Below are 26,779 nucleotides of genomic sequence, written 5' to 3' on the forward strand. Positions count from 1 at the left end.
CATGATTTTAAATATCCTGACTTCACGTATAAATCTTTGGTTCTGAACTGGTTATAACTACATAGGATAGGCTCATGGTATACCTTCCTATACATTGGTAGTAAATAAAGCAAATTGCACGGTAGGGACTATTAGAAAATAAATTGAAATGTATCTTTATGATACAGTTGCCTTTGGTATCTGTTATCAAACCCTTTTCTAGTGCTGTGTTGTTTTTAATGCTGTAATCTGGTCTTGGAAAAGAATGTTTTTGTTGTTTTTTTGTTACCTGAGAAGCAAAGCTTGGCAGCAAGGGGTTACCCTTTTTGGCATACCTATTGTCCCTCAGGCTTAATCCCCTGATCGTTTTCTCTCACTGGATGACACTTTCAAAATTATAATCATATATACGCGCCATTAAGCCCTTTGAGGATTATAGCACTGTGCTCCTGAGCACCTATTCACCTCTTTGGGGGAAGCACCTCCTGAGTGATGCCCAGTCAAGAGGCCCAGTGCCTGCCAGTGCCCTCTCCGTACCGAGAGCCCAGGCTGCCGCTTATGTCACTAATGATGCACAGATGATTGACATGCATTTTGAAGCGGTGCAAACTAGTGGGGATGACAATCATGCAAAAAAAAAAACCCCAATAACAAGGACATAATGAAAAGATCCGCTTTTATAGTGGGAATGACAGACCTTTTGGAATCGATTTGCCAACATGGAGCGAAGGCGAATCCCAAACCGGTTTAAATGTAAGTGGGAATGAGCCCTAAGATTTATGCTAACCTAACCCAACTCTTCAGAAACTGGGAGTTAGAAAATCATTAATGATAATTGAATTTCAACTTTCAAGTAAAGATAGTGAGAGGATGGGGGATAGTGGCGGTGGCAGCAGCAGCATTGAATGCTGGTACTGTTATTATTACAGTGTGTCTCAGGTCCACATAATTTTCTTATAAGGAAATGTAAATTTGATATGCTGCATGCACGGTATGCAGAATCTGTTCATGTTTTAACCATTAAATCTCTTTTCACAGATGTTTGAAACAGTAAAATGTCTAAGAGAGAAGTCTTGCCTTCCCACAGTAGCTGCTGCAGCATCTGGATTGGAGTCTACAAAAAGCAACGAGGTAACCACAGACAGGAAATAGATAATGCATACTCAAGAAAGCTGGATTGTTCTCCCTTCAAATTTCAATTCCTTGGACTAGCCGTATATTTGTATGATCAGTGTCTTTGTATAATGAAAAGAACTGAACTTCCAAATTGGGATCCAATGTGATTAGAAAGAAACTTCTATATCTCTCAGTGTATTCTTTCACCAATATGCCTTTCTGACAGATTTTTCTGTATCTAGTCTGTGTAGCGGCAGATCACAGTAAGTACTTGTCTGAACTTTCTTGCCCTGAAAATTATCTGTATTTTCCCTCTTCCCAAGAAGGGTGGATCATTTTAGGCTTAAGGAGCATCACTTTGTTATCTACAGTTTACTGGCTTAAATTGTTATCCTATAGATCAGGGGTAGGCAACCCTTTTGAGCCGGGGGCCGGGTTGCTGTCCCTCAGACAACTGGGGGGCCAAAGCCAAAAAATAAATAATTAATTTAAAATAAATAAATAAATAAATAAACCGGGACAAATGTAGGACAAAATTTTCAAATGGAGGACATGCGAAAAAAATTGCTGGTTTTTAAAAAATGTTAAGATAAATGCATGTTTCTGAGGCTTCTATAGACAATTGCCCCACCATGCCCCTCGCACAAGACACCAAAGGCCCCGGCAGCAATCGGCAGCAGGACCGGGCTGGGGCCGGTCCCAAGACCTCGCCAAGCCACATCCGGACCACGGGCCGCAGGTTGCCTACCCCTGCTATAGATATTGCATTGATGCAGCATTTTGAGAATGCTGATTATTTGTTTAAGTCAAGGCAGATCAAGTATAGTCTACTGCATTCCACTAATTCGACTGTGGCAATATTGTTTAGAGAAAAACAGCTTTTCCATGTCCAGTTTAGTAATCTAACTGAATTAGTCATCTAACTTAGCCAGCAGCTCAGCATAGTGGTTATAGCTTAAAGTTGGGCTCTGAGGGAAACACAATGTTCAGCAATAATATTTTGGTGAGCCTACAAGGGCTCCACATCCATTAAACATATCTTCTTATGCCTTCAACCATTAAAGTACCCAATACAAATCATTCCTGAAAGATACTATTTCTTGCTTTAGTTTGTTTTTGTTTTTGTTTTGTTTTTCTGCTGCTAAAAAGATGCAAAGAATTCAGGACAAAGAGAAAGCTGAGAGGAAAAGAAAAGCAGAAGCAGCCAGACTTCATCGCCAGAAAATCATGGCCCAGATGTCTGCTTTACAGAAGAATTTCATTGAAACACATAAGCTGTTATATGAAAATACACAAGAAGTACAGGGAAGAGATCCTATGGAAGAGGAAAGGTAGGAAAAAACAATGTTCTGTAATAAATTTTTGGCTAGTTTTTGACAATATATAATAATACAAAATAATGTAAATGGCTGGTTGATGTAAGAGTTTTATAGGCTTCTGTGAAACCAGGATATCATCCTTTATTCTGATGAACATAATTCTCTTGTCTGGGTTTCAGCATATGGGTAAAAAGAAAACATTGTAAACATGATCTTGAGACTTGGTTTTTTCCTTCTGTCTGATTTTTATAAAGCATGCCAGCAGAAATCATAGTTTCTAGAAGAAGTATTCATTGGATTATATCCAACCTTACACATACAGACTTTGCCACATCCAGCAAGAGTTTGCCTTCCCTTCCTCCCCTGAAGCCCCACCCCAGCTCTACTCTGCAGGGTCCCTCAACCCTTTGGAGCAGAATTGGAGGCCTTCAGTGATGAGAGATAATTTGATCCTCCAGCACTTAGAATCATAGAGTTGGAAGAGACAATAAGGGCCATCCAGTCCAACCCCCTGCAATGCAGGAAATCTCAATCAAAGCATACCCAACAGATAGTTATCCAGCCTCTGTCTAAAGACCTCGAAGGAGGAAGACTCCACCACTGTCTAAGAGAGTGTGTTCCACTGTCAAACAGCCCTTACTGCCAGGAAGTTCCTCTTAATGTTGAGGTGAAATCTCTTTTCCTGGAGCTTGCATCCATTGTTCCATTTCTGTTTCACAAATGGAAACACATAATAGGATACAACTGTTCTTCCATAATTTTTGCAAGTCCAAGTCAGATCTGTCAAAAACCTAGATGGGGAATGTGTGGTTCTCCAGATGTTGCTAAACTGCAACTCTCATCAGCCTAGCCAGCATAGGCAATGATGAGGAATGACAGGAATCGCAGTTTATCAGTATCATGAGAACCAAACTTTATCAACACCAATATGGACATTCCTTCTGACTTACTGTGAATTCTCTTCTACCTGTTCAGCAACTAACTATGTTTGAAACCAGTGATGCCCTTTTTATTTGGACAACATAAACTTAAGAAAAGAGGGATATCTTTATTGAAGTTCAGCTGGGCACTAAAGCAATACATACCTAATTTTAAAGCATAATTTCATTTTATATAAATAATGTTTGTTTGAACCTAACTGCTGGCCACAACTTTGCTAGTTTGAGTCTTTTTGTTTCTTTCTAGCAGTCCACCAGTTATCGATTATACCAGAATTGCCTTGGGGCCTAAGAGAGGACCAGCTATAACAGAAAAAGAAATCTTGACATGCATCTTATGCCAGGAAGAACAGGAAGTGAGGCTAGAGTGTGCTGCCATGGTTTTATCTGCCTGTGTCCAGAAATCCACTGTCTTAACCCAGTATAGGGGGAAGATGCTAGAACTTTCAGGAGGTATGTATCCCCCCCCCCAACCTACCTGGTGCATAGACACTAGTATGGGTTCAGGTCTCATTCTGGTAATGCATCTGTTAGAGCAAATTACATAACTATATTTCTTGTACTGAAGCATTTTTAATGTTTTTTTAGAAGTCATCTTGAAGGAAATGCATATAGCAAAATTCAACTAGTTTTTATGTTCAAATCCTGATGTATTCTATCAGATATGTAGTAACTGGACGCTGGGGGGGTGGGTTGTGCTTTAGCTAGGCTTTAGAGATAGTGATATATAGTGCTAGGCTGGACCAGGTGTGGGCTATCTGGTGTCCTTGAGGGTCGGGCTCACAGAGGCTGGGAATGCAGTTTCGTTTCTGTGAGAAGAGCAGCTCAGGGGGGAGGAATGGAGGATGGGAACTAGTAAAGAGAAGGAGGGGTCCTGTTGCGCGGGCTTTTGCAAGGGGAGGAGTAGTTTGGCTCAGGGGGGAATTTATGCATTGGTTTGGCTGGGAGGGGTCAGTCTCAGCTATGAAGAAGTGAGAATTGCTGATTCTGGAGCTATCAATAAAGTGCTGTTGATTTATCAATCAAGCCGACTGGTTGATTGTCCAGGATTCTGGTCTCGCACTCTGACATTTTATCACCAGGAGGTTTTCAGCGGCAGAACAAGAAGACATATTCTCCCTTTCAGCTCTTCTTGGCCCTAAACTATTTGTTCTAGAATGGTTCCCTAACCGGGACACCTGGTGGCACAGTGGTTAAATGCCAGTACTGCAGCCACAACGTTGTGAGTTCGATCCTGAGGGGCTCCAAGGTTGACTCAGCCTTCCATCCTTTCAGAGGTCGGTAAAATGAGTACCCAGCTTGTTGGGGGCAATTGGCTTACACGTTGTAAACCGCCTAGAGATTGCTTAATTCAGTATGATGTCGTATAGAATTTTAAATGATATTGCTAATCTTCCAGAACAGATTGAGGAGGGAAGAGAGAAAGGGACATCACTGTAAATTGTACACCCTTACATTAGGAATGATACTGACTCTGGACAGAAACAAGTTAGTATTCTGCCCTTGCAGCTGAGAAAAGGTACAAAGGAGATGCCCCAGTTTCTCTAAACAAACTGTATTCTAAGTTTTATTGTCTGAAGTAAAATTCATCCAGGGGGTGGGGGGTGGGGGTAAAGCCATTGTTATGAAAAATCACAAGAGGAACAAAATAGCTCTGGTTTGCTTTTCATTCTAGTATTATATAATAAAAATAAATGTGGTGCAGGTTATAGTTCGGAGTTTAGACTCTGGTGAGACCTTTTGTCTTTGACTTGAAAAAACCAAAAACAACCTGACTTTTAATATAATGGAATTTAAGAGTAAAGCTGATATGCTCTGTATTTGAGACATAATATAGAAGTCTCATTTAATGGTCCATTTCTAAATTTATATGGTAAGAGCTCTTCCTAGTTCTCTGAAACTGAACTTGTCTGGCAGAACTAGATGTCTTAATTTTGTTAGAAAAGATGGTGTACATTTTTTTTCTTAAACAGATAAAATAGATCCTCTCTTCATGAATCCTGATTTGTCATGTGGAACTCATACAGGCAGTTGTGGACATGTGATGCATGCTTCCTGCTGGCAGAAGTAAGCAAACAACATTTACTAAATATTATTTATTTGCTTTATCTACTATGAGTTTTCAAACAGTCTCTTCCAGAGTTCTTATGCATATTAATGCAGGTATTAGCAGAAAGTACACCTGGAGATATACAGAAAGGAGCCCTGGTGGCGCAGTGGTTAAATGCCTGTAGTGCAGCCATTCACTCAAAACCATAAGGTTGCGAGTTCAATACCATCAAAAGGGCTCAAGTAATTTCCCCAAGGTCACCCAGTGGGTTTCCATGGCTGAGTGGGGATTTGAATCCTGATCTCCCTGTGTTTTAGCCAACACTCAAACCACAACGCCACTCTAACTCTCTTAACAATTACATTTACGCTTACATATTTAAGAACAGTGAGTGCCACATAGTTGTGATATTCAAAACAATTCCTGAAATTCTTTAATTCTAAGTTGATTATAGGGTTTTATTTTAAAAAAAACCAAAGTAGATCACATAGTTCTATCTACCTCTGTAATGAATGGTCAAACAGCCTCAGATACTTCAGTGGGGAAAAAATGACATCAAAGTGAAATATGTGTACAGTCAACAAACTGAAATATATGAAGTAAAATATACCTATATTGAAAGAACTGCAAAGTAAAATAAAGGTAGAATAACCTGTTTAGAGTCAATAATGTCTATTGTATATTCTAGTGAGTTCCAAATATAGTGGGTTTTTTCCTGGGTTTTCGCTTGCAGTAGAAAATATTTTTATTTGAAAATTTGACTAGGCATCATTGACTACTTTGAATCTTTAAATGAACATGTCTTCCATGTGATTGAAATCCTTTAAAGCCTTTAAAAAAAAAAGAGTTCTGGAGTATATTAGAGCCAGGAAATAATACAGGGCTGAAAACTATCCCTAAAAAGGGCCATTCACTTCAAATCAGTACATCTAGATATATATGGATATCTGAAATGCCCGTTCCTATGGTCTAAACCTATGTCCACATGAGCTGATTTTTAAATAATCTGTCAACTTTCATTTGAGAACAGGGTACTATTTGCATCAGGGCTTAAGTTCTTTTTCAGCCATTGATGAAAATGAGCCCCCCCCCCTCCTCTCCAGGCTGTTGTATACATCGTCTCTGCCTCTATTCATGTAGAACATCTTCCTAATTATAGTTTCTGATCCATTTAATGAAATGCAGTGAAGATAGGAATTTTTATTCCATTTGTATGGAACTGGAATTAAAAGCAGCACTCAGGAAAATGGAGAGGGATAATTACTCTCAGTCCAGACCACGTATAGGGCCTGCACAGGCCAGCTCCTGGCTCCTTCCCTCCTCATGTCCTTTCCCATTCCCAGTCTAATGGCTACAGGAAACTGTAGCAAGTTGCAAGTACATTTCTACCGCTTATCAGTGAACTAGCACTCCCTAAGTGGTTTACAATGTGTAATCCAATTGCCCCCAACAAGCTGGATGCTGATTTTACTGACCTACGAAAGAATGGAAGGCTGAGTTGACCTTAGAGCCCTGCCTGGAATTGAACTTACAGCCTTGTGGCTGCAGTACTGGCATTTAAGCACTGCACCACCAGGACTCCACTTACCTCTTTACTGAGTGGAGATAATAGCAGACATTCACCTTGCACACCACTTTCCATTCCAGTCAAGATTCCACATACTTGCAAAGTTGGGTGCATATTCACATCCAGGAACCATCTGAATCCTGAGCATGGAACTTAGGCTGTATCCACACTGTAGAAATAATCCAGTTTAACACCGCTTTAACTACCATGGCTCAGTGCTATGGGATTCTGGAAACTAGTTTCCCAAAGCTCTAGTACCACAACAGACTACATTTCCCAAAAGTCCATAGCATTGAGCCATGGCAGTTAAAAGGGTGTCCAACTGGGTTGTTTCTGCAGTGCAGATGCAGCCTTAGCTGCCTATTGGAAGTTCCTGCTGAGTGGGCTTCTGTTCACTGTCCTTCCTTCACAGGGAAGGCTGAGGAGCAACAAAGTCAGGTCACCAGCTGGAGGTTCTCTATCTACCACTTTGTCTGGGCAGCTGTTGATTTCAGGAATTTGGCTGTGTTCCAGGCTGGGGAAGCAATTAGCTGTCACTAACAAAAGCCCTTTTATAGACCATATTGGCTTGCCAATAATCTGTGATACAAATTTTCAGATTAGGCCAGTACTCTGCTCTGTCACAGGCATGTACTGCCTGTTGGATTTAGGTAGTTGCAGTCTGTTGTGTTCTATATTCTCACACTGTGCTCTGCTTTTGTTGATCTCTCATAAATCCCAGTAGCAAGTTTGGCAAAACCCAAGAGATGCAAAGTATACTCCAAATGGTAGGATCCCAGATATTGCCCCTCCTTTTCTTTTATGCACAAGATCAAAAATGCAACATAATCCAAGTGTGTAATGGCAAAATATTCTGACACAGAAAAGAACTAAATGAATATCATAACTCTGCTTTTGCATTATGTTCTAGAAGTCTTTCTTTTGGTTGTTCATTTAATGATTACAGATACTTTGAAGCCATTCAGCTAAATTCTCGGCAACGTCATCATGTTGAACAGGTTTTTGACTTGGAGAATGGAGAGTATCTCTGCCCACTTTGCAAATCCCTGTGCAACACTGTGATACCTATCATCCCTTTGGAAACACAGAAAATAAATAGGTATGTTACAGCATTTCATTTGTCCAGCAGATGCTTCTCCCCACTGTGCTATTGGGGAGAATGTTTATTTTCTGTTTGTACTAGGATTTTATACTATTTATAAATATTTTATTATTATTGAAATATGTATATCACATGGTATATTCAAGCATCTCAGGGCAATGTACAATCAAGTCAATTTAAAGAGTTTAATATAATCTAAAACAGTAAAATTAATTTAAATAGACTAAAAACATACACTCAGCCCTCAGTATCTGCAGATTTGCCACCTGCAGATTCAAGCATCCATGGACAGCAAGCCTGCATCATCCCCAATGGCAGCGTGTGCACGTGGCTGCGCCACAATTAGGGACAGCCCCCGGTGTCTCCAGTGGCAGTGCATGCATTTGGCTGTGCCACCATTAAGTCCCGTTGTCCCTAACGTGGCCACACCACCATTGGAGACAGCGGGGGCTGTCTCTGATGGCAGTGCGACCACGTGCACATGCCACCATTGCAGTTCTGTTGTCCTTAATGGCTGCGTGCACGCGCTGCCCTTGGGGACAATGGAACTTGAGCATCCATGGATTTTGGTATCAGGGGGGTGGTCTGGAACGCATCCTCCGCGGATACCAAGGGTCAACTGCATTAAACAGTTTAGCAAGCTAAAGCAAGACAGTTTATATGCTGTTAAAACAAACAGATAATTTGAAACTATAAAAATGTACAGATTTGTATGATATTAATGTTTTACTTGGTGCTGGAAGAATGCCAGTATAGTGGGCCCTTGGTATCTGGTGAGATTTGTTTCCAGGACCCCCCCCCCCCCCGTGGATACCAAAATCCTTAGGTGCTCAAGTCCCATTAAGTACTGTGGCATAGTAAAATGGTGTCCCTTACATAAAATGGCAAAATAAAGGGTTGTTTTTTTTTTTTTTTTTGTTTTTTTGTTTTTTTTTGGGGGGGGGAATTCATATATTTTTTAAATATGGTCAAGCCATGGATGCTTGAATCCATGGATACAGAGGGCTGACTGTATTGGACCCATCTTGGCCTTTAAAGGGGAAATTATCACATAATCAGGACAGCACAGCAGAGGAGGTCCTCATCCATGTCCCCCTCAGTATAAAGCTGCCTGTTGAGATATTTTGTTCTACTGAGAGGAAATAAATAAATAATAAAATAAAAGTTTTATTTTTATACCGCCCTTCTTGCAATCAGGGCGGTGTACAGCAATAAAAACACATACATATAATCAAAAACAGTTACAATTAAAATCACATTAAAAACAATTCTGGCCAGCTTGCCAGTGCTATCAGAGGGGGGGAAGGCTAACTGGAGCCTGTGTCCGGGAATGCTTTTCTGAACAAGAAGGTTTTTACTCCCTTCTTGAACTGGGCCAGGGAGGTGGCCAAGCGGAGCTCTCCGGGCAGCGAATTCCAGAGGGTCGGGGCCGAGGTGGTAAAGGTCCTCCTAGAAGTGGAGGCCAATCTTGCCCCTGGGACCCTCAATAGTTGCTATTATAAATATTAGTATTGCATGGCTTGAACAAATTTGATCTGTTCATAATGAAATGATGTGTTCGAATAATCACAGCAAGTAAATAGCTGTTTTGATGTACAATAAATGTATTTATTATTATTAACTTATTTACTATATAAGGCATGAATGTTTCCAAAACTAGGCTGCAGTGACTAGATTTCAGGTTATGCTTGTAAAAATGATAACTAAGCTTTTTATTGCCAGTGAGGATGCATTGGTAGTGGCGCAGCTTCTGTCCCTCTCAAAGTGGATGGAGATTGTTATGGCCCGGATATCTGGTTACAACAAGAAAAACGCTGAAGGTTTGTTTAATTTATTCAGAACTTTTCCTTTGGAGAAACAATTTGAATAGCCTACTGAGAATTAAAATTGATGGGGTGGAGTGTCCAGTTAAGTCTTCCCTGGTGATGGAATTCCTTCATTCAGGAGAATGACAAGGGAATAATGCAACCCTTTGTAGTCCCTAGCATGTTCTTATAATCTCTTCTAGAAAGTAGAAAGACCATCTGAAACAGCTTTGGGGGAGATGCAACAGGCTACAGAAAGGGAGAAAGAGAAAGTCTCATTACACAAGCACCATTCCCGGAATTTTATAGACATTATTTCTTATATTGCTAGAGGTACACTTTTGGAAAGCATGACAGTCTTATTGTCTTGCTTAATTATAGATGACTGAATGTAGCTTCTAAAATGTTTCTTAAAATGGAACTTAGGCCTGTCTAAGGGGAAGTATAAGGCATTTTAAAAGGAGTTTATTCTCCTACAAAGACTGAATGGGTTATGATTCCATTTCTTCTGTTGAGTGATTGTAATACAGTCTTCTGAAGTCTGTATCTTTTATATATACATTTTCATTGTAATTTACCTGGTTGTACACTTCTGGTGTAGTCAATTAACATACTAATTCTTTCTCTTTATGTGAGTTTGACTTTCTACTACACTTGAAACTGTTGTGGTATATTGCACACATATTCAAATGGCTTTTTGATTGTTTCTGCTCTTGAGACTCACAAATTTCAGCTGAAAAGTGGTATTCAAAGATTAAACTAGTCTAGTTAATGATCTAAAGAATTTGTAAATTGAGTGATAACACTTTTTTATATTATACTGCATGAAACTGATAAAAATAAAGGAAAACATTAAACCAGTTTGTATGCATAGTCATCTAGTCATCTGAACACTGCAATACAGATTGCTATATGTGGTTAAATACATCTGATTTCATGCTCTAGACTTTTTAAAAAAAGTATAATTAATAATGTTATTTCAGTTTGACATCTGCTTTTTTTTTTTAAAGAAACACAACCAATTGCTCCATCTTTACTTGATAAAGAAATGGAAGATTCCTCATCTGATTTCCATTCTATTCTTAGCTTTGGAGTTCAGCCTTTGTGAGTGTCATTTTTCTGATTCTCCTTGATGTATAGGGATTGGAGTATTGGGAAGGAGTATGATTAGCATTGGTTTTAATTGTTTGTTTTGGAAAGTGAAAGTATAAGTGTTCTGGAAGGAAAATTTTTGTTTATTCGTTTTCGTAACTAAATAGTTCACATTTGGGAGCTTAGAGTATGGAAGAAGTATATTCTATGACATTTTTATTCTTTCTATATTTGTTTTTAGTGTGTCATCTTTGCTTATGCTGGAAATAATATTTTTATTTTTAAAATTTATAATAGAACTTGCCTTTTCTTTCTGTTCATCAAAGAAAAAAGCAAAAACTCTGCCCGAGTTCTGTCTAATTATTGGCCATCCTTGTTTTAAGTATATAATTTGGATCAAGTGCATAAAGTATGTAGAGACCTTAAAGTTGTCTACTGTAACTTTGACCCTGTTGTTGAAATGCTGTAAAGATTTTAAGGTATTACCAAAAATGGCTAATTAATAATGACAGTTACAAACCTTCACTGAACCTTCTGTTTATCATCACCAGTTTACCATCTGAGGTCTTCTTGGCTCTCTTCACAGAGTCAAGTATTCTAATAGTATCAAGGAGATGGTGGTTCTCTTTGCCAGTGCAATTTATAGGATTGGATTAAAGGTTGCTCCCAATGAAACTGATCCACGCATTCCTGTGATGACTTGGAGCACATGTGCTTTTACTATTCAGTGTTTAGGTAAGTCAAACATAGAATTTCTTAAACAGATTGAATGTTAGCTTTTTTATATTTTAAGAACAGGTAGAGCTTTATTTTTTCCAATATAGGAATGCTACTAAAATTATATTTCTGAAATACTAATATATAGATAAAGTAGGTAATAATGAACTAAACTCAAAACCTCACAGTACCTTATTAGGATATCTCATTTCAAAGGGACAATAAAATACTTTGTTGTAATGTCAGGAAGTAAAAGCTGCCTTGTACTTGTTTGACTCATAATGTAGATTTTTTAAAAATATCTTCAAAAGTCTCTTAATGTTCCTTGATGTAAAATGGATGTCAGAATTGTTTTCAGACATGAAAGCAGAAATACTGATATATCCATTTCCTGGAAGAGTAATCTTGTAAAAGTGAGACCACATCACTCAAAGCTACAATTGGTCAATTCAGTTTGCATTGATTTTTAGTTAGTCACGAAGAAAAGTGATGAGGGATACCATGGAAGGTTTTCTCCCTACCTCCTATCTTTGAATGGAAGAGGTCCACATTTTCAAATAACACTTTACTAGCTGTGCTCCCCCCCCCCCCGCCAGACACCTTGGTAATCAGCAATAGGAATGGATGTTACTGAGGCGTTTACCTCGCCCCTTTGTCTACCTATATCTGCTTTCTCTTCAGCAGATGGTGGTGCTTACATTGAACTGAGAGTCAAGGGTGTTTGCTTTAGAGCACATAGTTGGTTCACAATCAAACTGAAGTTAGCAACAGGGACTTACCATGTGCTACACTGGCTGTTTTGTAGTAATGTGCTATCCAAGTGTTCATACTTGGACCATAGCAAGCCATGGAGAGGGATTCATATGATGGAAATTTTGCCATCTGACCCAAACATGTTCTAGCAAAGCCTTCTCCATGACATCTAAGTTTTACATGGAGGATCACTGAATCGTTAGCCCTCAACTACAGACTCACATTGAGAAGTGTGCTTTGAAAACCTACTGAATTGCTTGACGAGCAGTAAGATGAGAGTACTGCTATCTTAAGAGCCACCGTGGCATAGTGATTTGAGTATGAGTCTGGAGACCAGGGTTTGATTCCCCGCTCAGCCATTGAAACCCACTGGGTGACCTTAAGCAAATCACATACAACTGCCATCTTACCAATATGTGAAAAGTTCTTATTCTGTCAAGTTAATGAATTTGAATTAATATATATACAGGGTGTGCCAAAACTCATTCTCCGTGAACAGATTAGAGCTAAAGGAAGCCATCATATTAGAATTTGCAAACATCAGAGAAAATGTTACTTTACTTAGGAATGTTTCAAGGTCATGCTTCATCCAAGTAAGAAAATGTTTAGAATAAAATGGCAGCTAATTTGAATGTTTAATTTAATTTATATAATAAAATGCCAATGGAGGCATGGCACTTTGCCAAAACTAAGAAGAAAAGTTCATGTACTGCACTAATAGTCTTGTAGTAATATGCTCTTATGGTATTCATAGAAACTTAAGTCCAAGCCATTCCAGCTTTTGCTGTACATGAGTCACCATAAACATTTTTTGTTTCTTTTGAAGAAAATCTTCTAGAAGATGAGGACAAGCCTTTATTTGGTTCTCTACAAAATAGACAGGTATATATGATTTTTAAAATGTAGTTATTATTAGACAACTGCCATAGTAATAGCAATTGTATTAGTAATTCCTTAGGAGATATTCCAAAGGGAGAGCTCCTTAAAAGCTTTCCTCCATTTATGTTATACACAAGTGTTTTGACAAAATCATAATTATAACTGAAAAATGGGAACAATTGCTAGATGTGTTACAGCAAACTTGCAGACATGTGTTTCAGTTATGACACTCTGTGCAGTTAACATTTGATTGGTTAAAAATTATACTCTAGGATAATTATTGAGTTTAAGGGATGGTTTTCTCTATTCTTGGGATGGCAGGTGGAGCAATCCACCACCTGAGGGTTTGCTTTACTTGACAACCAACTGGGCAGGAATCCAGGTTCTAAGTTCTTTTCTGTTATAGCCATTGAGATTTCTTCCCTTCTCCGTTAGTTTTTAATTACCTGTCCTGCCAGCCTGTCAGAGAAAAACCTTTTCCAGTACTTAGGAAGTTTAGATACAGAAGGAACAAAAAAAAATTTCAGAGACTAGAATAAAATTAGTAGAAAATAGAGAAAAATACAGAATGGAAACACAGACACCAGAATGGAAAGTGGGAAAGGAAAAGACAAAAAATATAAAATCCCAGATAACAACTGCCCATTGTGTCTCTGAGGAGAACAAAAAAGATATATTGAGAGAAAATTTTCAGTCCTTAACTGAGAGTGAGACTGAAGAAATTAAAATAAAAGTTGCAATAAACAGCAGACCAAGACCAGGCGAAGCATGGCTCAGAGGCAGCTGACCCAGTGAGTAAAAGTAAAAAAATGAAAAATGAGGATTGTGCCAAGGTAATAGAGTTGGCATGAGATAGGAGAAGAAAGGGAATATGAATCAGATGGGAGATTGTCAAATAAGGAAGAGGATAGTGAAATAAAAAACATATAAGTTGTTTCAGAGTGAATGGTTCAAAAGCTTGTTGAAAAAGGTATTGCAAACTTTGGGGCTAAGGAATAACATAGGAAGCAATCAGTCTCAAGAGTTAAGTGAAAAGGATGACAAAGTAGCGTCAGTCATTAGGCAACAGGTTTCTCAAGATGAGGTAATTCCTTTGCCTGAAATGTTTAAAGAGTTCATTGAGACAGAGTGGAAAACAAACCTATATCCTAAAAAAAAATTTAAGGATAGTCAAAAGTTATGTTGTTTTGAGAAAAAAAGGAAATGAATCTTCTTAAAATTCCACTCGTGGTTGGTCCAATAATAGTATTGAGCTCCAGTACTGTTGTTCCATGTGAAGGGGGTACAACATTGAAGAGGGTAATTGAGAGACAGGCAGATACGGCACTTAGAAAGGCACACAAAGCCTGGGTGGTGATAATATGAGCTTCAGTAGTGACCTCAATGTTCTCTTGAGCGGCAGTGCTATGGATTCAAGAGATTGTAGAATCATACGTTAAGTATGCATGCGCTATACAGAGCTTTAGATAGAGTAAGAGGAGACTTCAATATGTAGCAGATGTGAGACATGACTCCACTGCTTTTGCAGCAAGGAGCATAAATAAAGTCTCTATTGGCAGACATTCATTTATGGTTCAGGCAATTTCTTTAGTGGAGGAAGAGGAATTAATAGGCAGTCAGATTACAGGACAGAGAGGCAGCAATGATAGAGACCAAGGGCAAGTTATGGAAGACAAAATTTTCCATTCAGGCAGAATCAGGGAAGAGGAGGAGCTTTTTCCTTTAAACAGGAAAGAGTGAAGTATTGGCGAGAGGACCCCACTGGCAGGGGGAAGATTACTACAGTTTGGTAATTTGTGGGCAGAGATAACAGAACAATAGCTAATTCAAGTAGTAATATTAGGATACAAGATATGGTTTGAGCAAAGACCGAAAAGCAGATATCTTTCTTCCCGGTGGCAAAAGAATATGAAAAAGAGGGAGATTGTTTTGGCAAAAATATAATACCTGGTAGAAATAGGAGAAATAGAGGAGGTTCCAGTGGATCAGAGATGCGCTAGAATCATGAAACCATGAAAGACAATTTGAGGAAAGAGGATTTGATGGTCTCTATAGATTTCAAGGAAGCTTATATCGTTGAACAGAGCAGATATAATGCTGCTGGCCAAAGTTTTGGGACTGTTAATATTAACTGTTCAATTAGTGCCTTGAGGAAGATTCCATTCCAGAAGGTTACAGATACTGTTGGTTCCATATCAAGAAGCAGTTGGAAAAGAGGAGCATTATATGATAAAAGTGCCATTTCATTTGAGGAAAGGATTGAAATGTTGTCAGCAAGATGAGAATCTGGACAAAGGACCGCCTTGGCATATTCAAAATCGAATGCAGGTAACCACAGATGCAAGGTTGTGCAGCTTACTGCAACCATTTAGCAACTCAATGGCCTGTTACAGACTGCCAAAATAAAGCTGCTTCGGGTCTCTTTGGAGGTATGCTATTTAAATGATGCATGGGTCCTAAGAGGCTGGAGTCACGCCAAAGCCACACGCCATCCCTAAGCAATGGAGTGCAGCTTTGGTGCAGCTTCCGGATTCTTAGGATGCATGCATCATTTAAACTGCATACCTCCAAAGAGACCCGAAGCAGCTTTATTTTGGCGGTCTGTAACAGGCCAATGAATGTGGAACGCAGCAAACAGGAGGCACAATGTCAATTAATTGGAACTGAAGAAGGTACAAATAGCAATGATCAAATTTATGAATGGATTGTTACTGTATGTGCTAATCCTAATGAACAACATGTCAGTTTGGGTGTATGTCAGCAATCGGGGCAGACTATGATCAATTCTGTTGATTGTAGACTCAAACAATCTGTTCCAATGGACAGAGAGACACCTGGCTTCAGTTTCCACAGTCACCTCGTAAGGAGGCCGCAGCCACCATGGCGAAACCCCAGCAGCCATGCTCCCCCCCCCCCTGCACTGGGTGACACTGGGAGTGGCAATGCCACTGGCTATATGAATCTATATGATGAGGACAAAACAGTTTAGGAATTCAGAAGCACTATTAGTATCATTCAGTCTAGGTCAATGGACAAAAAGGCATCTAGAAATGTGATTACTTGTTGGATTAAGACATGCATTTTCCATTGCTATGACTGTGACAGGAAACACTGACCTAAGAATGTGTTACTACACTCAACACAGTCTATGGCTACAAGATCTGCTGGAGCTGTCTCCATTGCATAATGTGTGTCAGACAGCAGGTTGGAGTTAATGAACAACCTTCATGAGACTATAAATCGGATAAGTATAAATCACCACAGGCATTCTTCAGAAGGATGGTGCTTCAAGTGGTAGTTCATACATACTTGAGTTCCATCCAGTGTTGGAAGCCTGGCTACATCCCTCACGTGGTGGATTGCTCCACCTTCCATCCTGAGAATGAGAGGTTGTATTTATGAAGGTTCATTCTGGAATGGCAGGAGGAGCAATCCACATTCTCTCTTCAGATTAATAGGCAAGGCAAGAGAGGGGAGGAGAGAATTTATGTTTAGGGATTTGTGTTTCGACAGAATGTAGGACAGAGCTAAAGGAGATGGGAGAAGTCTCAATGGATATAACAGAAAATAACTCATGCCTAATCAATTGGCATGCAGGCAAAACTCTCACGTGGTGGATTGCTCCTCTTGCCATCTCAGAATGACCCTCCATGGTAAGTACTTCTCATTCTTTTCTGTACATCTTCAGTCATGGCTAATTGAAAGCATAAAACAATTGCACAGAGTGAGATTAATTACTGCATTCTAATTACATGTCATGAAGTCATTACTTTTTTCTGTAAGAAACTTCAAAATGCTGGACTTACTTAAGCAAAGGTTAGATGGCCATCTGTTCAGACTGCTGTAGTTGCATCTTGCCCTGTAGATCCTGCACTGAGAAGGATGTCAGTCTAGATCAGTACTACTCAAAGTGGTGGTCCATGAACTAGGTCTGATACCCAGCAATTCTCTGGATAATGTAGTACTAGTCTAGATTATTCTCAGGACACTTTACAACTCAAAATCTCCTGTTTCTGCAGGTAGTGTTGTGCGATGTATTGAGCATGCTTGTACTTGGATAATAAAAAGCACAAATTGAAAACTGACATAGGTTCAAGGCTTTGACTTCAACTGTCTTAATTCCTACTACTGTCACACACTTAAATAAAATGACTAGTTTTGAAGCCCGGGAGTATTCCTGTTATAGGATGGAAGATCAAATTCAAGATATCTTTAAATATGCAGAAACAACATTCAAATAAAGTAATTTTTATCCATTAAAAGAGTTTTAAAGAGAATGATAGCCAAGTACAACATCCTTAATGAAACATTTCTCCTGCTTCCCCTCACTCTCTAGCACAGTGGTCTTAAAGCACTAGTGCAGTTTGCAGCTGCTCAAAGGATCACTTCACCACAAAACCTAATTCAGCGACATCTTGTACGACTCCTTGGAGGTAAGACAGTTTTTCCCCATCACAAGTTTTAGGAAAAAAGTGTTTAAAGTTCTTGTAAACATTAATTTTCTCTCAACAAAATTGAGAAAAGAGTCACAGAATTTTGTAGTAGTTTTTGTTCAGGGGTGTATATGTGTGTGTGAAATCTTACTTCAGTAAATTTAGATTTGTCCTTTCCAATCTGTTGTAGCTTTGCTGAAAACAAAGATTCCAAATGTCTTTTGAAATATTTTTCTTTTGCTTTTGTAGTTCTTCTGCCCAGTTTAAAAGTGGAAAACACACCATCCCTTCTAGATGTAGATCTGTTCCATGTTTTGGTAAGTTTTCAGACTTAAACCTTTGTACGTACTAGTCCCTTAGCTTGTCCAGTCTTGATATCTCTGACAGCTTCTTTGTTAGTTCATTAAATGAAATACTATGAAAATGCCTTTAGTTATTTTGAGCTTGTGGTATGTGTTTTCTTAAATCTCAACTCAACAGGGATGCTATTAGATTGCAGCTTGCATCATACTCACCACCAGCTTTGCTGGCTAAGGTTCCTCAGCGCTGCAATATAAGAGCATCTGGGGAGCCACACGTTTCCCATTCCTGACTTAAAGTCTTCTTTATTAATTAAATTGTAAACATGTCATATCTAACACCATTAAATTTTGTTAAGGAATTCATTAAAAAAAACTTTATTTGAGGCATATTTTCAGTTTTTATATTGTTTGATGTACTATTTTATATTGTCTGTTATGAATACCAGGATTCTAAATGTCAGTTTCTTTTTTCCTTTGTAGGTTGAAGCTGTGTTATCATTTCCATCTTTGTATTGGGAGGAGACTGTTGATTTACAGCCTTCATGTATTAGTTCTGCCTGTAATCACCTCTACCTGTTCCATTTGATCACTATGGCACATATAACACAGATTATTCTTACGACAACAACAGGTAAGAATAACTTTAATTCATGAGAATTTTCTCATAAGAGGACTGTGAGTTTTAGATGTTCTGGCAAGACACATTGATGCCTTCTAGTGCTCAAAAACCACTCCATATAGCATGGACTCATATGCTGATATTTTAGAGCCCAAAATGTAGGAAGGATAAAACTAGGCAAGATCTATGCCATTTAATGGAACTAGTAGCTTGAATCCATTCTGAACGTCATGGAGCTGTCTGAGGTGCTGAATCCAAATATGTTTAGCAGGTAAGATAGCTCCTTTTAAACTGTGGAGAAAAATCAGGAGCAGATTAACCACTCCATTGGCATGGAAGTCACCAGTTGTGAAAAGTAGATATCTACTACTTTTACATGGAAATAACATGAGAATCATAATGGTCTTTGCCTTTCCCTTAACACCATATCCTTATCATTGGTTGAATGTACACATTTTGCTCATATCTGCTTGAGTGGGGTAACTCTGGGAAGGGTGGCACCACAGCCTGAAAATTCTGGGCAGTCAATTTCTCCAGAGGCCATTTGCCTGCTGGTTCCCATTCTCTCTTTGCATTATTTACCATATCCCATTATGAATTGATTAAAAGATCCTTTTATCACTTTGAGCACAAAATAGAGTTGAGTGTGGTCAGGCTTTCTCTTTTGTCAAAATCATGAAGAAGGCTGTAAGACACTTCCCACTGTTGCTTGGGAAAGGTGAACCACATGGCAGAAGATGAAACAGGCATGGCAGGGAGAAGTAAGAGGACATTAAGTGTTTTCCTTTTGCCCATCTTTGCCATTCTTGTAGATCCTCTTATTCTCTTAAGTGTACCATTTCTCTACTGTGTTAGAAACGTTTGCTTTCTGGTGGGTACAAACAGACATACGTTGTTTACATTTTGATGTGTAATTAGAGCAGAACAATTACTGTCAATGAATTCATTGTTTAGGGTCCCAGTACAAATCTGTGAACAGTGTGCTGACAAGTTATGGGGTTCTGTTCCCAGTCTGTATGTGTACATATTTATGACATTATTGACATTATTTTTTAAAGGCAAATAAATCTACCATGTATAAGAATAGTTATGAATTTGCCATGTAAAACTGGACAGCCTGATTTTCCAGATCTAATACTTTTCTCACCTGATTGCTTGGATAAGAAGGTTTAGGAAGGGTAGATAGATCTCTGTATTCAATAAGAAAAGGTGACATTAGTTTGGTTTCTCTTATGTTAACTGAGTATCTCTGATAAAATAATGGATAAATAGATTGTGTGACTAAAGGGCCAGTGTAAAAAAAATACTGCACCCTGTGTATTTTTGTGTGTAAATCATCTTGGTGCTGAATCCCAGGGTAGTAAACATACTTTTTCAACAAGATCAGCTCAAGCCCATGGTACTGCTTCTCTATGTTTTATTTTAATCAACAGCAGCAGAATATCAATGTGGTAGCTGCAAGGATTTTTTGTCCCTTGTTCCGCATGGGTATCTCTTGGGCTTAAGGCTGCATTTCCCCTTCCTCCAACATCACAGGATGAGACAAATTATATTATATATATATGTTTGCCCTCACTTTAGAAGTTGACCAGGCATGCTATTTTTCATATGAGGGCTAATGGTACTCTGTATATATGGATTGAAGTGGATCTTTATAGAAGTATAATCAGTTTATTTTAAAAAAGGGAAAGGGAGAATTGCTATCTTCAGTAATATAATTCTAATTTATTTTTTTGTTTGTTTTTAACCATTTTTTGCAGAACATCTCTCTGTTTGGATACAGAACGATAGTGAAGAAGCACAAGCTGCTGAGTCTTTTTGTAAAGAAGTATGTAGGATCACAAGTGGGTATGTAGCTTCCCTGTTGTGTGTCTGGTAGATGACTGTATCTTTCCATACAATCCTGTACGAATGCTAAAATCATCAGGGGTAGGCTTACTCTCAGTCCCATCACCATTGTAGGCTTGCTTAGTGAGGACACAAGAGAGACACTTCTCAGTGGCTGCCCCTAACTTCTCAAATGCTCTTCAATGGGAGGCTAGTCTAGCCCCCAGAAGGGCACTCAAGAGGGTGGGAGCAGCCACTGAGAAATGTCTCTCTTGTATCCTCACCAAGCTTTCCTTTCACAACAGGCAAAGATATTGTTGTTCAAGCAGTCTTTTAATACATAATCATTGCCAGGGAGGTGTTTATATGGTGCATGTGTTATATATATGGTTTACGTTTTTAACTAGTTGTATTTCTGAGCCACTTTGGGTTCATTTCCAGGAGAAAGGCAACATATAAAATAAATAAATAGATAGACGAGTAGTATTTTATAATTGATATTTAACATTTTGAGGACAGGGGAATGAAAGCATGGAAGCAAAAAACTTAATTTACAGTAGCTTGTTTGCAATACATAGTTCAAAGTAATGACCACTGGCTTTCCTTTATTGCCTTTAAGCATGCAGGTGTAGTCTATACTGTGTTTTGCAAACCAACTGTAGCTATATCCATCCATAAATACACAAGGTTAGTCTGTGAAACACAGTATAGACTACACCTCCAAGATTAATGGTAGCAAAGAAAAAAACAGTGCCCCTTTGTACTATGTATTGCAAGCTAGCCAAAGGAAGTTTTTACTTTCATACTTTGCTTCCCCTGTGTGTGTGTGCTTAGAAGCAAGCCCCACTGAGTTCATTTGAACTTATTCTCAGGGAAATGTGTATGGTAGAGGTGTGGAAAATTCCTGAAACCTATTCTGAGCCCCCCAAAGCTTCCAGACTTCCCGTCCTGTTTAAAATATATATTCAAGTTTTGTTCTCATAAGTCTCCAAACCACTGCCTGTTGTGGTGTGTATGTTACCTAGGACGACCCTATCATGGGGTTTTCTTGGCAAGATTTGTTCAGCGAAGGTTTGCCATTGCCTTTTCCTGAGGCTGAGAGCATGTGATTTGTCCAAGGTTACCCAGTTGGCTTCAAGGCTGAGTGGGAATTGAACTCTGGCCTCCAGAGTTGTAGTCCAGCACTCAAACAACTGTGCCACACTGACTTCCTTCCTGTTGTGGTAGCAATACTAAAAAAAATCACCCAGACACTCTCCCTGACTCCCAATCCTTGAAAATGAACTAAAAAGGCAAAAAATGAAAAACAGAAATAGTCTGACTGGATTTTTTTAACCAAAATCATGAGATGTGGCTCACCACAGAGACAAAAATCCCATAACAGTAAATTCTAAGAAAGCGTGCACAAGGTAGGGATTCTGAAGGGATTTTTGCTCTAAGGCAGGGGTGGGAATCATTTGGCTCTCCAAATGTTGGATTGCAACTTGAGCATTCCTCATCACTGCTAGAGCTGCTAGGAGTTGCAGCCCAACAATATCTGTAGGGTCATGGTGCTCCGGGCTTTCAAGGCCACCTTTAGTGTGAGGGGAGAAGGAAGATATACAAGTGTTTCAAAGTAAATACTTGTCTTTTTGTGTTTTGTTACTTAATTTATATTGATTTTCATTGTTTTGAATAACTTTGTGTAAAGCATTCTAGGAGTCTTCCAAAATAAGTATACAAGCATCTTTAAAGAAACAAATGAACAGACAATTTCTGTGTTGTCACAGTGATACACACAGATACAGTTATTAGCTGTATGAAGCAAAAGAAAGGCGGTGCTTCAATTATGGAGCGTCAAGTGGGGACAGGTCCCTGTGTATTTTCTCACAAATTCCTCAGTGCTCTTCTTAGAAAGCTAAATGCATAACCATTATCTGAATAATATTGCTATTGTCTGCATAATATTCACCAAGCCATCTCTGGGGTTTATGAATTTCTTTAGGACCGCACACCTTGTGAACACTAGAAATGAAAGACATCCAGCATGTCCATTCTGTGGCTGTTGATCTGACTTCTCAGTAAAGCTCCCAAGTATATATTTTTTTATGTCAGAAGGAAATCTCTGTTTTGCTAAATATTGGTTTAAGGAGTGTTTCCAGAGAGGAATTATCTCTCCTTTAGAGAAGGAACATTTAAACTTTTCTTTCCCACCCTCCTTTCTTTTTGGTCAGCCAGGGACTTGTGTCATGTCTATGAAACTTGTTGAGAATACAAAGATATTAAATCCATGTGTTTGATCTGTGTTGCAGTTGCTATAGTCAAACAGTTCCAGGCTGGTATTTGTGGGATTGTATTAAGAAGGGCATTACATCCTATCTCCGTTGTGCTGCTCTCTTTTTCCATTATTTGCTGGGAGTGCCTCCACCTGAGGAACTTTCGATAGGTAAGCAGCAGTGTCAGGTAATCTCATCATGTCAAAGCAGAATCAAAACACAAAGTCTGCTGGGGGATGATCAGCATCTGCAAAATGATGCTGATGGGTTCTTTAACGTCAAAAATAATTGTTCATAACGTTCAGTTTCATGTTAATAGCTTTACTTTGTTAATTCTTTCCCACTTTTAAATTGCAGCTGTCACTTTTAAGTATTTTGTTGGTGACTGCATTATTTGTTAGCTTGTCAAGGAAATTTGAGTATTCATTTGGACATCAAGGAAACATTTACAGTAATTAAATATTGGTTGTAACTCTTTTTTATATGTATTTAAATGACTGGTGTTTGTTTTTTGGAGGTTTTTTTTAGTTTTACTGTGAACACATCAGTCATTCAGATACACACAATTTGAATTTAAACAGGCACAGTTTAAACATGTATGTTTGAAATACAAATGGTTCCTTTTGCCACAGTAGCAAAGAAGCTTGATGTAGTCAGTCACAGTATTTTTAATGAAATGCTTTTTATTTTCTTCTTTATTCTAAAGCCTCATTCACATTACATAATAAACCGGTTGGCAAACTGGATTAAAGGGGTTTCATTCAGACTTGTGCCGATTATGTCCGGCATGGTTTGTGAGGGGAGGCAGTGCAAAGCCCACTTAAACCAGTACTTTTGATTCTGGAGCATTTATTGCATCTTTTGAAAAGACGCAGATCGCCACAAATGTGAACACGCTGTCGATTACATTCAGGACACTGTGATGCAATTCTCCCAAAACAGGAAGGGAGGGGTTGACTGCAGTTTAGCGATTCAAAGGTAAATCTGAATGTGAATTGGGTTAAATTGCCATGGACAGCTTCGATCATGGCAAATGTAGTATTAACTTTGATTCGGTATCGCATCAATTATGCGATCGGGATCTATTCAGCTCAAAAACATAAGTGTGAATGGGGCCCAAGCCTGTTGTCCCAAAACATACTCTTAAACAAAGAATTTCACATGCTACAAAGCTGAGAGTTGTGTAACACTGAAGTAATTGACTCTTCCCTCTTTCTACCCAAGAGGCATCCGTTCACCCTTCTTTACCTTAACACGAGCAAGAGGCATGTTTTCCTTTTTTCATTTGAGACACTTTTATGTTCTTAAGAGAATGCATCGTTTCATAGAGAAGGGTTTTCATGTTATGACTCTCAGACCTGTGCAATTGCTCTGTTTTGAAGGTACGGAACTGGAGGAATGGGAGCCTTTTTATTGTTATTATTTTAACTATTTATGTCCCACCTTGTTCCCAGCAATGAGACTTAAGGCAGCTTACAACTTATTAAAACAGTGTAATTAAAAACGTAGAATAAGTAAATACATATATATGTACATACGTTGCATATATGTACTGTATATACTCAGGTATAAGTCTAGACATTTTAGTCAAAAAAATTCACCCCAAAAATCTGAGCCGACTTATCCACAGGTCAATGTAAGTACTGTCCTTTAACTCTTATTAATAAAGGAACCAGCCACTGGTGAAAGGCAAGAGTGTAATCTGTCCTGGAAAAATTGACCCCATTCTACTCTCCCATCCATCTAGACTTTTGGGTGAGCATAAACAGTTATGGCTGCTGGAATTTTGTAAGTTCTTTGGCATTATTTTCCTTTGCTTCATCCATTAGATCCTTTGTTACATGCCCCCAGATTTTACAGCGAGTCATATCAAAATCCATAATTTTGACTCCAAATCTTGCCTTCGACTTATACATGAGGTTGACTTATAGTTGAGTATATACGGTGTGTGTGTGTGTGTGCGTGTGTGCGCGCGCGCATGTGCGTGTATTCATTACAAAGCAATCTGTAGTGTTAAAACCATTTAAAGTTCATTAAAAGAGCATTCTCATACATTAGTAATCCTTTATTTTTCCACTGCTGCTACTAATTTCTTACTTCATACACACATTTAAAAATCTGTTAAGGAAAAAAGGCACTAGCTGCACTGTCTTTTTGTTGATAGCGCTAGCAGTTGCTGCAGTTAGTGATACATCTAATATTTTCTTCTTTTGCAGTTTCAGAGGAGAGTCAGTTCAAGGCACTTTGTAGCTATTTGTCGCTACCCACCAATCTGTTCCTGCTTTTCCAAGACTACTGGGATACTGTAGAACCTTTGCTCCAGAGGTATTGTTTAAGATAAAAGACTGGGATATGTTTTTTATGTAGATTTACATATATGAAGGCTTGTGTTTGACTTAGCAGGGCAGAGCAGGAGAATTAGCACAGGAGGACACATTCTGAAGGGCCTGGGCAGCTGAATTTTTACAAAGTACTTGCCTATATATATATTATTGGGGGGGGTATTTATTCTTTTTATCTGTAGCAACATATTCTTGCTTTTATGTTTCCTTCATTTATGCCATCAGTATGTCTAAACTTCAATTGTTCACTTTACTAGGACAGGATGTGATTGTAATTATAAATAAAAAATGAAAAATATTTTTATGGTAGGGAATAACTAGTAATAGGCTATACTGTTCTTGACCTAATGGAAATTTTTTTTACACAGATGGTGTGCAGATCCTTCCATATTCAGCTTTTTGAAGGAAAAAAGTACTGCAGTAAGGTTGGTTTCAATGTTCTATCCCTGAAACGAGTTCTCTTACATATTTGAATAATCCAATCCAGGTTATGTTCACCCTTTTATTTGCTGCCTTCAAATATTTTAACATATGGAAGTAGCCTTGGGGTTCTTTAATTGAAGGCATGCTAAAAATGCTTTCAGTAACCCCTTTCAGAAAGTGTATTTAAACTGGAGTACTGTATACCATTCTTTTAGAGTTGCTAAGTGATAGTCTTTTCCTTCAAAATGTAAAATACCATCTCTTCTGTTGTTTGCCACTGGTTGAGACAGTGATTCAGAATATTTGAATTACCTGAAGTAAGTAATCAACTTCATTTAGGCCACAACTTTTCTCCAAACCCAGATAACTTGTATATAGCCAGCAATGCAGGTGAAGAGCCAGACACATCCTAATATCCTGACAATGCTCCAATTGTACAGTCTCTTTTCTAACTCATAGACATATTTCAGATTAGAGGTGGCATAATGGTGACCCACACTCCATATACAATCCCCTAATCCCGTCTTGGCAGTCCTTGAAGCCCACAACCTCCCCATCCCCAAAAAATCAACATGATTTTTTGATGGCTTTCTATCTGAAAACATATCTCTTCCTTTGGAAACGGTTTTTGACCACTCCAGTTTTGCTATAGGAGACTGGCAAAGAGATGCTGCCTAGAATTTGGATTCCCCCCCCCCAGTATCAATATTCAGACTTCCTCACAATTGTTTTGTAGGTGATGAACACAAAAATTGTTGGAGTATAAGCTCAGATTTCCTTCTTTACAACTATATTGATGATTGTACTGCACCTAGTGCTAGTTGTGTGTCTATAGATTGGACTCATTAACTTGGAAGAATGCTAAGAAAAGATTCTCCTAGTGTATGCTATTTTTTGGTTCACATGCATATCATTCTATGTAGGCATGATTCTCCACATAGGTTCTTGCTGTAGACATTATGGTTGTCTTGTCTTTGAGTCATCTACATGTGCAACTCAAAGTATGAAAGGTTCAGTGTTAGAAAAATATTTCCATAGCTATGCTTTTGTGTATCCTAAAATATAGTATTTTCTTTTGGTTTTGACTCCATAGCTACCCAAGGAAAAGAAATAAATTGATAGAGCTTCCAGATGACTACAGTTGCCTTCTGAATCAGTGCTCTCAGTTTAGGTGAGAACCAGCATCTTTTTTGGAAATATGATGAGATTAGATGATGATGATGATGATGATGATGATGATGATGATGATGATGATGATGAT

At 38.6% G+C, this 26,779-nt stretch overlaps 1 protein-coding gene across 2 annotated transcripts in view; it reads left to right on the forward strand.

Annotated features, from left to right (window-relative positions):
* UBR1 (ubiquitin protein ligase E3 component n-recognin 1) overlaps positions 1–26,779 on the forward strand; it is an 83,329-nt gene that overhangs the window by 50,810 nt on the left and 5,740 nt on the right. The window contains exons 28-44 of one of the 2 annotated variants that reach the window (XM_042455389.1): positions 1,018–1,110; positions 2,245–2,426; positions 3,600–3,805; positions 5,326–5,419; positions 7,916–8,068; positions 9,794–9,891; positions 10,887–10,980; positions 11,555–11,703; positions 13,265–13,320; positions 17,654–17,750; positions 18,000–18,067; positions 18,533–18,683; positions 20,432–20,519; positions 22,790–22,923; positions 24,970–25,078; positions 25,464–25,520; positions 26,612–26,689. In XM_042455389.1, the coding sequence (XP_042311323.1) occupies positions 1,018–1,110; positions 2,245–2,426; positions 3,600–3,805; positions 5,326–5,419; positions 7,916–8,068; positions 9,794–9,891; positions 10,887–10,980; positions 11,555–11,703; positions 13,265–13,320; positions 17,654–17,750; positions 18,000–18,067; positions 18,533–18,683; positions 20,432–20,519; positions 22,790–22,923; positions 24,970–25,078; positions 25,464–25,520; positions 26,612–26,689 (1,907 nt within the window). Of the gene's footprint in view, positions 1–1,017; positions 1,111–2,244; positions 2,427–3,599; positions 3,806–5,325; positions 5,420–7,915; positions 8,069–9,793; positions 9,892–10,886; positions 10,981–11,554; positions 11,704–13,264; positions 13,321–17,653; positions 17,751–17,999; positions 18,068–18,532; positions 18,684–20,431; positions 20,520–22,789; positions 22,924–23,459; positions 23,732–24,969; positions 25,079–25,463; positions 25,521–26,611; positions 26,690–26,779 lie in introns of those variants that run through there. The other variant, XR_006102545.1, reaches the window with a different exon arrangement.

The sequence above is a fragment of the Sceloporus undulatus genome, chromosome 1 (assembly GCF_019175285.1).
Source record: "Sceloporus undulatus isolate JIND9_A2432 ecotype Alabama chromosome 1, SceUnd_v1.1, whole genome shotgun sequence".
Lineage (NCBI taxonomy): Eukaryota > Metazoa > Chordata > Lepidosauria > Squamata > Phrynosomatidae > Sceloporus > Sceloporus undulatus.